General features: G+C 38.6%; 1 protein-coding gene across 1 annotated transcript in view; it reads left to right on the top strand.

The window, feature by feature from the left end:
• Positions 1-1,869: 1,869 nt before the first annotated feature.
• The window catches only part of LOC126456958 (zinc finger protein 2), a 63,203-nt gene continuing 46,929 nt past the window's right edge, over positions 1,870-18,143 (top strand). Inside the window, exons 1-2 of the mRNA XM_050092894.1 lie at positions 1,870-2,141; positions 2,923-3,081. Coding sequence (XP_049948851.1) covers positions 2,007-2,141; positions 2,923-3,081 — 294 coding nt within the window. The 5' untranslated portion in view covers positions 1,870-2,006. The remainder of the gene's footprint in view (positions 2,142-2,922; positions 3,082-18,143) is intronic.

Raw genomic sequence — 18,143 nt, 5'->3', positions numbered from 1 at the left:
GTGCGGCAAGTTCCTCCGTGGATGTAAATTGCTGCAATAGCTTGATAGTGTAAACCGAGCATAAACCGAGCATAAAATGATGGTATATATCTCTCAGGATCCTTAGATAACCTAAAAAAAAAAAGACAGCTCTGATGTCTTATACCTGTTGCTACTGCAATTTATTGCGCTACAAACGCTCCCGCTTGTAAAAACCACTGTAGAAATCAAAATAGGCAACCACTATTCGCTTTCACGATCGCGCCGAAGTCACAGTTTAAGTTACTGGCCGCTTGGGGTACTGCTGGCGCGCTGGGCAACCAAATCGAGGCGAAGTGTCGCGACTGTTGTGTTAGACTGTGGTACAAGCGAGGAAAAGAACTCGAGTTGCATAACGACAACCGAAACAAACATCGTTTGCACCAAGCTAAGGTCGACGTATCGGTATTGGCCCCATCGTCCAATGGTGCTTGGTCGAAATACCGATAACAACGGAGCCGTAACAACATTGGGGCCAGTGTAGTTTCCAGTGTTGTGTTATTTCACTGATTTACACTCTGGACCAACACTGTTAGTGCCGTTTGACATGCTTACGATGGCTCTATCCAAATTCAACTGAATATTGGCTCCAACATATGGGTGCTATCTCACAACTATTCGCCAATGTTGGCGCCAAAGTGTGGAAGAAGAGTATTGAGGAATTGCCTCAACAGCAACTTATAAATTGTATTTGTTGATGTTCACGTGACATCGAGTCATAGATGTAATTCTTTTTCGTAGTTGTACTGTTCATAAAACAGTAAAAATGATCAATTGTAATTCTGACGAACAGTTGTCAGAAGGGGTTGTTGGAACTTATTATGAAACATGAGTCTCGTTTGTGTTTACTGCCTAAATAGATAGGGCCTATTTGGTAACTTCAATAAAATGAAATTTCTATTACAATAAAATCTACAAAGCAGTTTTCAGAAAATTCTTTGATGGAAATAACATATCGGTACTAGGATAAATGCGCCATCTCTCATAGAAACAAGATAGTCGGGTTACCTCATTGTAGTTACAAAATACAAACTTTTCAGTCAAGGAATATGAAATATTACGCTGTTGCGGAAGATGTAAGAAACTCGTGTAGAACTGCATCTTAATCAGCGCTGAATGCGCTGTTACCACGCCGAAACATTTTCTTTACTGCATGGGGAACAGTTCTCACAAAACGATAATAGAAAATGCCATACTTCGAACTGTAAAGTTGTAATAGCACATTACGTTTTGTCGTAAATATTGACAGATTTTCATTCGATGAACAAGAGAACTGGGTTATTGTAAGTGAGCAGATCTCTGCTATACTAAGCTGTAAGTTTTTAAACTATTTTAATATTGTAGCATGGATGTTTCAAAATAATTTCAAGTCTTTGGTAACTTCCATACCGTATTGTAGGAGCAATATCAAATAGGATTTGTCATATGATTTGATTAGGCCTACATAAGACCTATGCTGTATAATTATTGTAGGTATCAACCAGCCCACAATTGTAACTAACTAAAATATTCGAGAACTATTCGTATGCAGTTGCCATACTAGAGACATAGTAACAGCAACCTACTGTTTACAGTTATCTCAGCATTTTCTGGGATTCTATTGTAAACCTACCTATGATGGACGAGCCGTAAAAAATAAATATTTTTCACATCCTCATTAGTCGTCACCGCAAAGGTCACCTTTCTTATTGGCACATGTTGTTTTCCATTTTTCTGAATACTTTCAAATCCTTCTTAGGGTTGTACTGGAAGCTATTTACTGTATTTCTTTACACACAAAAAATGTTCGTTGTGACACCGGATTGCGCCGACAGCCGGCGATTTTTTAGTCCAGTGTTTTCATCACTGACTTAAAATGGTGGCAGTGGGTTGTGGTAGTAGTAGGTGTTGTGTGGTGTAATGAACGTTGGGGATTGTGTGTTAGTTTTAATTGTTTGCACTTCGAAAATTATGTAACATAGCTTGTCGTGGAAATTGGTGTATGCAAAATGAGCGCCGGGTATAATTCTTCGGAAGTTTGTCGTTTATGCACGACTGGCGGTGGGCTGAGGATGCACATATTTGACAAGGAAGGGGAACAAAGACAGCTGCTCTTCAAAATTAAATCGTGCTTACCTATCATGGTGAGTATATACGCTCTGTAGGGAAAAATAGGGAAATACGCGAAAATGCCTTTACAGTTGGATGCAAACTACATGTGTATGTGATAGGGCTCAGCATGATATTGAAGGCGTTTACTGGCGATACACCTATAAATCCCGCATAGAGAAGTTAGTGATGAAAGACCTTTAGGTATGAAAAAGAGTAGCTACAGGAGCTGGCTTCGGGCAGCACCTGCTATTAAATTCAGTTAACTAGTAACTTCAAGTAACTAGTAATTTCAAGTAACTTGTCTCTTGATTATTTTCATTGTTTTGAATAACAGTCCAACATGTGAACTATTTAAAACAAGTTATCAGTTTCAGCTCACAGCTATACAATCATTAGACGCCTACAATTCAGTGTTGTCTTTCTGCTTTCCTTTATAAGTGGCCACAAAAAGCTGATAAGTCTTGAAGCATAGTGATGGATGGCATGTAGGCCCCTACCTGACGTTTTAGCTAATGCCCACTTGTATCACTTTGATTTCACTTGAAGTTTACAGCACTGCCATTTTCTGTTGTATTTAGAAGCCTCATGCAATGCTCATACAGCAGATTTACACATAAGCTACAGTTGCTGATACAAACGAAATTATGTATGTATAAAATATGTGGCTCAGTTAATATAGCTTCATGGTTTTTCAGTTACTGTTAGGCCTACTGAGAAAGAAGGTTACAAATTATCAAATCTGTTAAAGATAGGGCTACCACCAAACATTTTAGAACTGATTTGTACATTGAATGTCAATGTATTTGATTTCAGATATCAAAGGAAGATACCCTTCCAAAGAAAATATGTTACCGCTGTGCATACAAGTTGGACATGTTCTACGAGTTCCGATTGAGTTGCCTGAATTCTGAGAACATGTTGAAGAATGTAACAGAGAAGCAGTTACCTGTCGAGAATGGACAGAGAGATGAGGTTTGGTGCTTTCTGCTATTTATGGGAGGGGAAGAGTTAAAAAAAATAATAATAGTTCCATTTTAGGTTACTGTGAATACTGTATGTTAATGGATTAACACGTAACACATTGGTCTGAGCACTAGTAATTTATTACGAAGTGTGTTACACACAACCAAACAGTTGATTTTTTAAATGTGTTTTGCCATTTATAATCATAAAAGTTGAAGGGTCAAGAGTCACCTATGTTCATAGATGGGAGAGTGTGGTGCCACATTTGTAAACTTGACAGTTAAAGTGTCGGATAGGAAACTAATTGTAAATGGCATAATGTATTAAAAGTTATGTGAACAAGTATTTGTCATCATTGTTGTATACTGTTTTAGATCTGGAATATTTTTGATTCTCTCTCTCTTCTTTGTGTGTGTGTGTGTGTGTGTGTGTGTGTGTGTGTGTGTGTGTGTGTGTGTGTCAGGGATTCACATTCTAATTGTTCATTTTTTTTTTTTTTTTTTTAATATTCTGAAATTGAATTGATGGCTTCCATAGCCTTAGACTGTGGTCGTGTGCGTGGGTGTGTTTTTTTGTGTTTGTTGTCTAATTCCGATGAAGGCCTAGTTGGCTGAAAGCTCACTTTCTGAAAGTACTTTTGTTGTGTCTATCTGCGACTCAATATCTCTGCTATATGGTGAGTAGCAACTATCCTTTTCATAATATTGTTAAATTTTGTCAAACTGTGAGGTGTTCATGATGTACAAAGATTTTCCCGGTAGGAGTCTGTATCCTAGTCTGCAGGGATAATATTCTGTGTTCATATGTGTATCAGCAGCACAGCTCATATGTCTATCACATAATTAATCTGTGCAGGAATTGTCCATAAGAAACACTTTTTAGTGTCATATTGGAGATTACTTTTAACAAATGGCTGATTAGGTGCAGTGAAATACAGATTTTATTTCATATAAAATTTGTATGGTTTACTCATCATAGATTTTCATCTAGGTATACACCAGTACGTAAAAATCTGCATCCATCTGTGTCTGTCTTGTTAGTTCCACCTATATTATTGATAGAGGTTTGGTGTGAATTTGGAAGTTTTAGTGACAGTAACTAAGATTTACTTATAATAACCTTCAAATTTTGATCCTGGAGATACATAGGCCTAGTTCATCATTTTGTTTGTCAACAAATAGCAGCAAGATGTCCGCATAGCTTACCGATTGGGAGTTAAGAGGTGGCTCTATATAGCATTCATTTATTTATTTACACTAGGATATGTGAAGTGCTAACAACTGATCACTGGGCTACGCCTTGTGTGACTGTTTCGTATCTGGATTGGAAACTCATGACAAGATCATAGTTTTTGCAAGTCAGCTTTTTATAAGGCTTACAATTAATTAGGTTTTGAGTAAGCAGTTACATGAATATGGCATTTATATTGAATGATCAAGTTTATTTAAGAATAACTCATATTTTACTGAATCAAAGTCTTTAGTGAGGTCTTGAAATGTGGCCTGCTGTTGGGTACTACACAAGTTATGATTGCTGTTACAGTGTTGATCCTTTCGGAAGCCGTGCTGTCTACCTGTTAGTAACTTCTTTTTCAAGAAATAGCCATTAAGTCATGTCAGCAATACAAGCATTAGTCAACAACAGTGTTATTGCACCTGGGAGTGGGGGTGTTTTGGTCAGCTGGTGTGTTTACCTGTGCGTTTGAAACCCAACATAACATGTTCTGCTGTTCTAACAACCAGACAACTTGCTTGTAAAGCTGTTCAGACTTCCACAGTGTATATGACAGTTGAAAAAATTGATATGGTTTTTGTTTACAGTAGCATCACTGCATGTTTCGGTAACAATTGTGGCAGGCCAAGTGCAATATTATCATGGGTGGGTAGCAAATACTGTATTGAAGACGAGTATTAATGAAATGGGACTAAAGTGTGGAACCTCTTCCTTGGATCGTTTTTATGCACTGTGCTCCACTGCAATGCATTTGGAAAAGTGTGTTCTCTGATACTCTGGTTGATCAGATGGGTAACTATAATAGCTAATTCTTTATTTTTTATTTTATTTTTTTTAAATCACAACATTACAGAAACATTCCCAACTTGACGAGTAGTTATTCCATAGGTTACTTATTATCCTGCCTATTTCCTTTTCATTCACTTATTTGAATTTAAGGGGTGGCTCTTGTATGGGGCAGAGCTTTACCTTCCACTCTCATTTGTGATATTACCGGGATTGGAGCTGCAAATATTATTTATTAAAAATGTTGCCAATCTTATTAGTATCTGTAATTATTTTTCCTTCGTGTCTGATTTTACAATTTCAGGCTCTGGCTTTGGGATGACTTGAAAAGTTTATTATGTTCCATGAAGACTTGGCTATATTGGCTGATTAAGAGCTATTTCATTGCCTCCTTCATCCATATCTGTACATCTCCTCTGGCCTCTTCTCTGTGCCCTCCTCCTCCTCCTCCTCCTCCTCCTCCTCCTCCTCCTCTTATACATCCCCATCTCCTCCACCCCTTTCATTCTCCACTTCATCGCCCTTACCCGAGTAGGAGGCTGGTGGTTCCCGCCACTACTGAATTTCTTTCCAGATCATAACTAATAAATATTATAAATAATTAATACCAGATTTGATTGAAATGGTTCTTTTAACCCTTGACTCTGACCGCATATGCACATCTCAAATATATTTCACATATAGTTAACATATTTCATGTGCTTGTACACACATTTAATTTGTAAGTCTAGTGAATTTGGCCCTGCAGTTTCACTTTCAAGCCGCCCTACATCTACATCGATACTCCTCAATCCACTTTAAGGCCTGTGGCGGAGCGTACCCAGTATCACTGATAGTCATTTTCTTTTCTGTTCTACATGCAAACAGAACGTGAGAAAAATGACTGTCTATATCCCTCTGTATGAGCCCTAATTTCTCGTATATAATCTTTGTGGCCCTTATGCACAGTGTATTTGGAGGCAACAGAATTGTTTTGCAGTCAACTTCAGATGCCAGTTCTCTAAATTATCTCAGTAGTATTCCTCGGAAAGAACATTGTCTGCCCCCCCCCCCCCCCCCAAGGATTCCCATTTGGGTTCCGAAGCATATCCATAAGACTTAAATATTGTTTGAACATAACAATAACAAATCTCTGAATTGCTTTGATGTCTACCTAAAATCCGACCTGGTACTGATATCAAACACCCGAGCAGTACTCAAGAATAGGCTGCACTAGTGTCCTACATGTGGTCTCCTTTACGGAATTCTCTCAATAAATCAAAGACAACCTGTCGCCTTTCCTACCACAATCCTTGTATGCTCGTTCCATTTCATATCACTTTGGAATGTTCTGCCCAGATATTTAAATGACGTGACTGTGTCAAGCAGGACACCCCTAATGCTGTATCCGAACACTATAGGTTTGTTTTTCAACTCATCTGCAATAGCTTACATTTTTCGACATTTAGAGCAAACGGCCATTATCACATCAACTAGAAATTTTCTCTAAGTCATCTTGTACCCTCCTGCAGTCACTCAACTTCGACCCAGCTCAGTTTTTATAATGTCATTTTTCCTGAACTATGTGTTGTACATATTCTGAGGCATCAATGGATCACCAATTGGAGGGCAGCGTGGAGGGTAAAAATCGTAGAGGGAGACCAAGAGATGAATACACTAAACAGATTCAGAAGGATGTAGGTTGCAGTAGGTACTGGGAGATGAAGTAGCTTGCACAGGATAGAGTAGCATGGAGAGCTGCATCACACCAGTCTCTGGACTGAAGACTACAACAACAACATTTGTTGTACAATGATAAATTTTTGAAAGTACGTACAGTCAGATGTGGATCCTGTCTGCAAAAGGTGTCGTGAATAGAGGTAGTGGCGACCAAGTAATGAATTTAAATGACTTGCCTGGCGCCGCAGTTTTTCGCAGATCTCAGTGTTTGTGATTTAATGTCTCCCGAATTACATGCCATACGATGATATAATTTTTGGCGGTATGAATACAGTTAGTAATAAAGAAGTTATAAATTAAAACTTTGTGCCCCATATGGAAGCTTTAGTACATGAACAGTGAAAATGTGGTAAGTGTTAAGCTTCTATCCTTTTGTCATTTTATGGAGGTCCTTAGCAAGAGAGAATTTCCTACAGCTTTGAAGTTACATATAAAGTTCGTTGCAGGTCTGTGAGTGCTCTTATTCGCAAATACTGTATGACTAAAGTATTGTATTCGCAATTTGTGGGCTACACTGCTTTATCATCCCCACACCTTTGAGAGGTAGATGGCTCTTAACCACATAGCGACAATTTCCAGATGGTAAATGATACGTATATCAGGTTTGGTTGAAATCAGTCCATTGGTTTAGGAGGTGTGGAATGTACATACATACATACATAATACATTTTTATAATAGTTGTGCTTCGTTGTACTTGTCTTGAAAATCTGCAGCTTTGTTGGCAACTTTAGCAGGTGCAGTTACTGAATATTTTGTGTGTGTTTGATCATTTTTGTTGGAAGTGAAAGTTTGGTGTTTTTTGCATCTTGGTTATGGGTTAGTAAAAACAGAGTCCAAATGTCTTAGCATACTATTATAATATTTGCCTGTTTGCTTTCTGACACTTTACACTGGTAAACCAAATTACAATCCTAAGTAGCTAATTCATTTTGTAGAGCTTTGATGTCAGATTGCTTTACATTTACTTATTCCCCACAAATTTTGTTATTTTTGGCATGCTTGGTTTACACAGTACACTAGCTAACTGTGGTCAGAGTAGCAAAAAATAAAATCCACATTCATGCACCTAACACTGCCTTTATTTGTTTACTAAGCATAATGTGATCTATTCTACTACATGTGGATTTTGTTACTGTAGGGTTAGTATTGACTACATTTAAATGTTAGAATGTCCAGGATTGAATAACAGCAATGTGGAAGGGATAACTTGCTACTTGCCATGTAGAGGAGGCATTGAGTTGCAAAAGGCACAATGAAGAGACTATTCAAAATTTTAATTTAAGCTTTCAAACAAAGTCCCCTCCTCTGTAGTATCAGTCTTTCCTTTTCACATTATATCTCTTATGTAATTGCTATTGAATGTAATTAACAACAAACTGTTCACGAATCTTTTCAGAGCTTTAAACATTTTTTGGATAGTATGTTGTTTTGTTGTTGCAAAGGTTTCATTTATAAAGCTGTAGCCTTTGCATGATTTAGAACCAAATGTTTTTCTCTCTGCATATTTCACTGTCATTTTAGCTTCTGTTGTGAAAGTTTTACTTTTTAAGTCTTTAACTTCATCATGAGCACATAGCTTATGTGGTAAGTACAGTCATTGTTACTCAGATTTCGTCTTGGTTTATCTTCCATTCACAACCAGAACTTTTGTTTTAAGTTCACATTTGCACAATCAAAATGAAACACCGTTTTCCATTTAATTTAATATGGACTGGTAAAGAAATCTACTCACCAAATGGCACAGGAGAAAATACATATAAAAGATATGGAAATGCGCAAGCTTTCAGAGCCAGTATCTCCTTCCTCCTGCAGAAGAGTTGAGGGGAATGGAAGTGGGATAAAGGAAAAAGACAGGAAAGGTTCAGCAAATAGAAAAGAGTTATGTAAAGTTGCCACTCAGGGGAGACTTACTGGATGGGGTAAAAAGAGAAGACATTGTTGGTGCCTATACCAGATGAAATTTGAACACGTGAGAACTTACAGTGGAAGTTAGGATGATAAGCAAGACAGAGATTACTGGGGAAAAAATGTGCAAGTGTCAGTAAGAATGGAAAGCTGAGTGCATCATACATTATAGATAGTTCAGGTGGGTGAGGAAAAATAGGCAAGTCAGAAAATAAAATATAGAAAAATAGAAGGGAGCGAAGAAAAGGAATAGTTACTAAAAATAAATGGTGAGAGCACAGAAAATAAGATACATTTAGGCCACATGGGTGGCAAGGAACAAGCACATGTTGTAAAGCTAGTCCCCACTGGTGGAGTTCAGAGAAACTGGTGCCAGGAGGGAGAATCCAGCTGGCAAGTGATGAGACAGGTACCAAAATCGCGACTGTCGTGCTGTAGAGCCTGCTCTGCAAGATGATGATGTGTGTTGCCTTTATGCACCCTTTGTCCGAGCCCATTCATCCTGACTGATAACTTGCTGGTAGTCATACCATTGTAAAAGGCTGAACAGTTGTTACGTAACAGTTGCTGCATGACATGGTAGGTGACTCTCACTTGATAGTATATGTTTTTCCGCTGGCAGGGCTTTTATATATGATTGTAGGATGGTGCATTGGCAAGTCCTATTGTGGGGACAGTCATAGTGGTAGGAACCGTTGGGTAGTGAAATGAATGGAGGAGCAGCATAGCGTATGACTGGGTTATTGTGGAGATTGGGCAGGTACAAAAAGCTATTCTAGGTGTGGAGGGCAAAATGTCACATGAAATGGATGTCATTTCAGGGCATAGTTTTAGGTAGTCGTAGCTCTGTTGAAGTAACTGATAAATACATTGAAGACCAGAATAGTACTAATGACGAGCTGAATTCCAAAGTTTTTTCTGGGTTCTCGCCACTCACCAGGATTAAATTTGTGTTAGTTTATGTGGCCTCAGAATGCTGGTCCCTGGCATGAATCCTCCCAGTGGATTAGTGTCGAGGTCCGATGTGCCGGCCAGTCTGTGGATGGTTTTTAAGGTGGTTTTCTATCTGCCTTGGCAAATGCGGGCTGGTTCCCGTTATTCTGCCTAAGTTACACTATGTCGGCGATTGCTGCGCAAACACTGTCTCCACAAAAGCGTACACCATATTACTCTACCATGCAAACATTGGGGTTAAACTCGTCTAGTGTAAGTCATTTCTGGGAGGGGTCCACTGAGGGCCAAACCACACAATAACCCTGGGTTTGGTGTGGGGCGACAGTGGACTGCTGTAGCGTGTTGTGGAGTTGTGAACCACTGAGGGCTACGGTGGGGACGAAGCCTCTCCGTCGTTTTTAGGTCCCCAGTTCAATACAATACAATACAACACTGCAGTGGTGGATCCTATGCATGTTGGGTGCATGATGATGGAATCATTAGATTTTAGGAAAGGAAGTATCTAAAATTCCAAATATAACAGAGTAGGGTCATGTTGTAGGGACCTGAGAAAGGGTGACGAAGCAGTGCTACACATTAGGAATTCTTGGAAAGCATGGATGAGGTAATTTTGAGGTAGTGGTGTGATTCAAGTTGGGATATGGTCAGAACTCTTAAAGGCAGGATTCAGTGTCAGATTTGCTGCTTGAAAGGTTTTAGATTGGGTTCTCGCCACTCACCAGGATTAAATTTGTGTTAATTTATGTGGCCTCAGAAATTCTTTTCAGTAACTATTTCTTTTCTTTGTTCCCCTTTTTGTTTTCTGACCTGACTGTTTTTCCCTGCACTCCTTACCTATGTACAATACACTTAGCTTTCCACTCTCATTGACTCTTGAATGAAAGCTCCGTGTCTCTTTCTTGTTTATTACCTCATTTTCCATCTCTCTGTTCTCAGGTACTCAAATCTTGTCTGGTGCAGGCACCAATAATCAATCTTCCTCCCCATCCAATTAGTCTCCCTGACTTTGGGCTCTAGATGACTTTTCCATAACACTCTCCATTTTCTAAACCTTCCCAATCTTTTTCATTCATCCCTATTCCTTTCCTTTCGACTCTTCTGCTATGAGGAGGAGCCACTAGCTCTGAAAGCTTATGCATTTCCATATCTTACACGTTTTCTTCTGCCACCAGTTGGTGAGTAGACTTTTGCTGTATCAGTATTATATTGTATTTTCAAACAATGATTATGTTAGTTTTATTTTCGATGCACGCAATTTCCCTACAGCAAAGTTTTGAAACTTTTCGACTTGATGTTACACTTCACTTGTAAGATGCTGCTGCTACACTGTCAAATTTGTCCAATTCTACATGTCGCTTTTCCACAACTTTTGATATTATAGTGCAAGTTAAACACACTCTGTGATTGTACATGTTGGCATTTTTACACATACAGCACTTACTTATACAAACTTTACTTTTATTTGTCAAGCAGTTTGACTGACTATTCACACTTGACATCACGTTTGCTAATGTTGAGGTATTGTGGAGTATTTGATTATTCAGTGCAAGTTTTCAAGACAGTCTTCACATCCTTGGTGATTTTTACTGTATGGGCACTCGGCCGTGATCTAAGGCATGTTCCCGTGCCTAATATTTTCTCTCTTAATGTTAAGAGAATTTAGACTTCAAAGATGCAGTTAGTATTTTCAAATGTAAACTGGCTCACACACTATGCTCTGCAGTAACATAGTATCATAAATACTTGCATAGTTGGTCATGAACTATACTCAAAAACTCTCTCCGAAATACATTTATTGGAGTGGGTTTGTAATATTTGATGATGCCGCTTGAACAGGTGTTGTGTTAAACTTTGGAATGTTTGTTCGAATGAAGAGTAAGGACGAAAATTTATATTGCTTACATTTCTAGTGTGTTGACTAACTAATACCAGTCATCTCCTCCCACACTCCTTAAACTTTGTAATGATGTGTGGCAAAGGATACTCGAGCTGTCATTACCCCCCCCCCCCCCCCCCCCCTTTCTCTAAACCATTTATGAATGGTGCACGGAAAGAACTACTGTCAGAAAAATTTTACATACTTTTTACAAAAATATACTTAAATGTTTACATGCTGCTGATTTATAGGTTCATAAGTACTAATTATTTCTATTAAAAAGTTTGTTATGGTATAGAAAGATTGGCTTAGGAGAAACAATTTTGCTTACTTGAAAATACTTCTTTCAGAGATTTTATTTCTGTGAATAGATAATCATATTTCTTTAGCTGTATTTTACTACTTTCTGTGCCAAAATTAGTCAATAGAGGGCTAGGCAGCAGTTTTCGTGAACTCTACACATAATTGTAATTGCTTTCAAATGTGGAGTGGTCCCTTTTGCATGAAGGCTTACTCCAAAATCTGCACCTGTGAGGATGTATCAAATCTAAACCAGAATTTAAATCTGACAGCTGTTGTAAGACGGAAATAAGTGTGATCTTGACAGAATGTCGGTGGGGATGTTGGGAATAGCGTTGTGATGCAGTTTCTGTGACATGACTGGCAGAGTCAGACCACTATGTGAACAAGAGATGCACAGGTGTGGTGCGCAGCTCATAATAATCAAGTGTTTTGCAAAAGAAGGCACCAAACCTGCAGAAGTTTTGAGATGGTTCCTTGAACAATTTTGGGAAGAAACCCATTCGAAGACTCAAGTGTGTTAATGGCGTACAGTAAAACATCTGTGTCAGGATAGGTAGCTGTGGAAAATGTATCCCACCAAAGATGACCACAGATAAGCATCATATCGGATAACAATTATGCTGTATAGGATCTTATTGCAGAAGATTTTCTGAAATTTCTTAGGTGATATGAATAAGCTATGGAAGTGTTGGCAGCCAATCTGAAATGTGATTCTGCATCCACATAATACTCCGCAAGCCACCTAACGGTGTGTGGCAGAGGATACTTCTGGTACCACTAACTGATCACCCCTTCCATGTTCCACTCGTCAATAGCACATGGGAAGAATGATTGTTGGTAAGCCTCTGTATTAACTCTAATTTTTCGAATTTTCTCGTCATGGTCGTTCTGTGAGGCATGTGTGGGAAGAAGTTATCTGTTGTCTAACCCTGCTTGGAAAGTGCTCTCTCAAAATTTCAATAGTAAACATCTCCGTAATACACAATGCCTCTTGTAATGTCTATCACTGGAGTTTGTTGAGCAAGTCTGTAACACTTTCGTGCCGACTAAACAATCCTGTGTTGAAACACGCCACTCTGCATTGGATCCCACAAATATGAACAAAACTGAAGAACTGGTCAAACAAGTGCCTTGTATGCCATTTCCTTCATGGATGAGTTACATTTCCTTAAGATTCTTCCTACAAATCTCTCTTGTCATCTGCTCTCCTTACTGTTTGTTTCATGTGGTCATTCCACTTAAGGTCACTCTGGATAGTCACTCCTAGATTTTTTCTGGTGGGTACTGTTTCCAACAGTTCATCAATAGTGTAGTTATGCAGTAGTGAATTTCTTTTCCTGTGCGTGCGCAATATGTTACACTTATTTACATTCAGGGTCCAGGACCAGACCCTGCACCATTCATCGATCCTCTGCAAGTCATTCTGCAATACAGTTAAGTCTTCTGGCGTTTCTGCTTTCTTATAGACAAGTGAATTATCTGTGAACATTCTTAAAGAGCTTCCGATGCTTCCTACTAGATCATTTATGTACACTGTAAATAGTAACAGTCCTATCACATTTCCTTGGAGTACTCCACAAATAACATTTACATTCGTCAATTTTGTTCCATGAAGAGTGATGTGAGTTCTGTCTGTTGAATCCAGTTCCAAATCTAGTCAGATACTTGGTAAGCTTGTGGTTTTTTTTTTTTTTTTTTTTTTTTTTCCACTAAACATCAGTGTGGGATTCTCCTGCAAAACAATGCAAGATTGGATTCTGCTGTTTTAAAGAAGGGAAGAGCTGGAGGAAATTCATTGAGAAACGCCGGAACACCCTTACGGTCCAGATTTATCACCTGTGATGACCAAATGTTTGGACTGCTGAAACAATAATGTGAACACCAGTTTTATGACAGTGCATCACTAGAGGAGTCTGTATGAACTTGGCTGCGCCCATGTCCCTTGTGTTTCTTTGAGGAAGGCATCAAAAAGTTGCCAGTTTGATGGCAAAAATGAGTAGCAAAGTGACCAGGCTATGTAGAAAAATGAGGTGAGTGTATCTTTGTTTTGATTCAGTATCTTTCTTTTGATTCAGTAAAGTTTACAAAAAACAATCTCAGTTCCTATTTGATCTCCCCTTTTACATAAATACTGTGCAAGCCACTGTACAGTCCATGGCGAAGAGTACTACTCATTCCCTTCACTGTTCCATTTGCAAATGGAGTGACAGAGGAACATCTGCCTAGATGCTTCCATACAAACTCTAAAATTACTTATCTTGTCTTTGCAGTCCTTACAGAGAGATGCATTGGTGAGAGTAGAGTTGTTCTGAAGTCAGGAGGAAAAGGCATTTTTCTGTTCTTTGTCAGTAATGTTTCATGAAAAGATTGTAGTCTTCCCTCCATGGATTCCCATTTGAGTTCATGAAGCAGTTTTATAATTCTTGCATGTCAAACAAATCTACCTGCTACAAACCTAGCAGCAATCCTTTGAATTGCACCAATGTTTTCCTTTAACCTGTCCTAGTGGGGATCCCAAATGCTCAAGCAGTGCTCAAGGACCCTCTCATATATCTGAGAACATGTTCCGTATGCTCAGACCTTCATTAGCCCCCCATCCATTATTTGTAGGATATCATGCAAGAAAGGGGCAAGCTTGAATTTCAGATGAAAGATACTTCTTAAATCTATGCTGATATGTGGGCAGAAACTTTGTCTCAAAGAAATTTGTTATATTTGAACTTAGAATCTACATCTATATTTTGCAAACTACGGTCAAGTGCTTGGCAGAGGGTATGCACAAGAGTTCAGCAGAAAACAGATGGTAAAGGTAGGTCTGTTGGTCTGTAATTTTGTAGTAAGAATCTTCTACCCTTACTCTATACAGATGTCAGTTGCACTTTTTTTCTTATCACTTGGTATTTTGCACTGGGCAGGAGATTTATGATAAATGCAAATCAAATATGGGGCCAGTGTGGAAGAAACTGAATTGGCATTCCATCTGGACCTGGTTACTTATTTGTTTTCAACTCTTTCAGTTGCTTTTCAGTGCCAGGGATACCCATTTCTGTGTCTCCCATACAGGCGTCTGTGCAATGGTCAGATGATGGTATGTCTGTATGTTTCTCCTGCCCAGTGAGTTTCAAAACTTGAAATTTCAATTTCAGCTCAACTTTCCTTTTACTGTCTTTTATTGCCGCACTAGACTTGTTGGCGAGTGGCTGAGTAGAAGTCTTCGATCGTGTGAGTTATTTTACATATGATGCATGTCCAGAAAGTAATTGTTTTGGAAAAAAGCTTCATAAAAACACTTTTTGAAACCAAAATTCATTTTTACTAGAAACACATTTTTAAACTATTTTTCTACAGTTTCCACCATTGTTCACACATTTCTTGTGGTGGGAAACCAATTTTTCTATTCACTCTTTCTAGAAACATGCCACCAGCCAATGCAGAACACTGTTTTTTGTGTAATCATCACTGTCAGTACCCTCTTCTATATCATGCTTGAGTTCAAGAACGAATCTTAGTCGGAAGGAAGCGAGATCAGGGCTGTGTGGTGGGTAATCAAACTCCTCCCAAATGAATTGTTAAATAAGATTTTGAGTGACATCAGTAGAATAGGGACATGGTTGACATCAAGCAACACAATACCTTGACTGAGCATTCCACACCTATTTTTATTTTATTATTTTTTTTTAATTGAGCACCGAAGTTTCCCCAGTGTTGCACATTGACAGTTTCGCCTCTGGGAACAAGTCAACCAGAATGCCCATTCTGTCCGAGAACACAGCGCACATGATTTTCTTGTGCCAACAGCATTGCTTTGAATCTTTACTCTTTTTTGGGTGGCGGGACGGAACTTGACTGCCTCCACTCCATCTGTTGTTTTGATTCTTGAGTGACATGGCAAACTTAAGTTTCATCACTACTCACAATTCTGTTTAAGCATTCATCTTCATCACTGTATCAGGTAAGAAATGTCAAATCACTGCCAATTCACTTCGTTTTGTGGACATCCATAAGCATTTTCAAAACCCAGTGGGAACACAATTTGTGAAAATTTAAGCGATTTGTGACAGTCTTGCATAAAACAGATTTTAAAATTTGGGGAACCTTACTACAAAGCATTCTTATAGTGAATCAAATATTTTCACTAATTTTCTCACACATTTTCAACCAAACCATCACTGACAACAGAAGGGCACCCACTCTTGCTTCACCATGAATATTAGTTTGTACCGCATATTCCATCAATCATTAAATTTTCACTGTAAACTCTCTAAGAGTTCTTAATGATTTTCAGCTAGCTTAACATTCATTACATTCGATTTTCAGCTAGCTTAACATTCATTACATTCAAAAACTGTATTACAGAACACACTCACAGTTGTCAAACTCAGAGATTGCCTTAAACATTTTGAATGGTCACTAAAAATATGCAAACACAGCACAATCTGGCTGTAGTGATGTCAGTAGAAAGCCAGTGAACCAGAGAGATGAGTGAGAATGTGCAGAACCGATCCTAGTGCTGCAGAGGTGGCAGAATGAAATGGCACTTACTTTCTGGATACACTTCATAGGACTAGAATTTGCTTGGGTTCTCAGTAAGATCTTTTGCTAATTAATCATGGTGGAAATTCTTGTATGCTTTGTGCCCCAGTCTTTTTATACACACACAAATTTCTACTATCTTTCACCTATGAACGTTTTACCATTCGAGGGTGCAATAATCTCTTGTTTCCTCAGCATTTTCTGAGTTTTGTAATTAAACTACAGTGTTTATTTTCCAAAATTACTCGGCACATACTTCTACAGAACATTGTTCACAGTTTAAACCTCACCCAAAAATCCTACACGTCCATTATATTGGAAATAAATAACATCTTGCCAGTAACTGCTTGTCTGCTCTCTCCAATATAAAAATTCTCCTAGTCTTGATTAATTTATTAGCTTAACAATTGTCGCTATGATACCATGATCACTAGTTCCTTTCTCTGTACTGACACGGTCTATAAGATGAGGCCTGTTTGTAGTTACAAAGGCTAAAATATGTACATTGAATGTGGGTTTTTGAACTTGCTGCTCAAGACATTTTTCGGAAAATGTGTTCTGAACTACTACGCAAGACTGTCCGTGCCACCTGCAGTGAGTACATACCTGTATATGTGACAGTTTGTGATCTGAGTACTTCCGTCTACTGATGTTAAACTTTCTTTGAATGATTCTGCAACAGTTATGGTTGAATGGGGTGGCTGGTAGAAACATCCAGTGATTACTTTGAGTTCACCTAGGCCACTTACTCACATCCAGGTAACTTTGCAGCGAGACTTGGTTTTGACATTCATAGACTTTATATTTTTGTCAGCTGCAATGAACAGTCCCACCTTCTACGGTATAGAACTTATCTTTTTCATATATGTTCCAAGCCTTGGTAAATATTTTGGATCTTTCTACTTCAGGTTTCTTCCATGTCTCCATTCCAAGTATTATTTGTGTACTACAGCTTCCTGGAGGACAGTAAATTCAGGGACTTCGTTGTAAATGCTTCGGCAATCTTAACGCATACGACATCAGTCACTGAAAATGTGCAGAAACTGACTAGTTTTGTGTCCTGAAAGTTGGTTAGTATTCTTAAAGCAAAACTAGCTGACTCTAGTTTTCAGCAGCTCTTCTATTCCCCCCCCCCCCCCCCCCTCCCCTCTTCCCTCCACATGCTCCAGTGTTAATGTTAAGTTGAGAGAGAAGAGCACTGTTATTATGTACTTCATTATGTAAACATCGTCCCTCAATCACTATGTTGCCATGCTGCTTTCTGAGCTCACTTGGTGTGGATTTAGCCTTCAATAGGTATTTAGAGTTCAGAACTTATGCTTGACTGGAATTCAGGTTTGGGCAGGCCCAAGTTCTGAATTTTGAGAAGCTTTTCATATATTTGATTTTCATTTATTCTGTTACAGTACAGTTCAAGAATGTGTTTTGGTGGCTGTTTCAGATCTGTGTAGTATCAGTGCTTTTACGCATCTCTCTTCTGTTGCCATGATTGCCTGACCTGCATGCATTTACTCACATTGGAATGGAGGTGTAGGTCATGCTCCACAGAACTCTATAAGGAAGGTGTCTTATGTGGCAGCTGAAATATACACTTAGTGTTAACTGTCTGTATTATGGCTGTGCTACCAGTGAGAGGGATTAACATGACCACAATAATGTTTTATTCCTATTTTGTAATCTTCAGAATGGCCATTTTTGGCTTTAAGGCACGTCATATTTGCGGATGTTACACCTTTTTCTCCATAAAATGTTTTTTAGTTG

Source organism: Schistocerca serialis, chromosome 2, assembly GCF_023864345.2.
Source record: "Schistocerca serialis cubense isolate TAMUIC-IGC-003099 chromosome 2, iqSchSeri2.2, whole genome shotgun sequence".
NCBI classification, from domain to species: Eukaryota; Metazoa; Arthropoda; class Insecta; order Orthoptera; family Acrididae; genus Schistocerca; species Schistocerca serialis.
The sequence above is the reverse complement of the archived record's forward strand: the minus strand, read 5'-3'. Positions and strand labels throughout refer to the sequence as shown.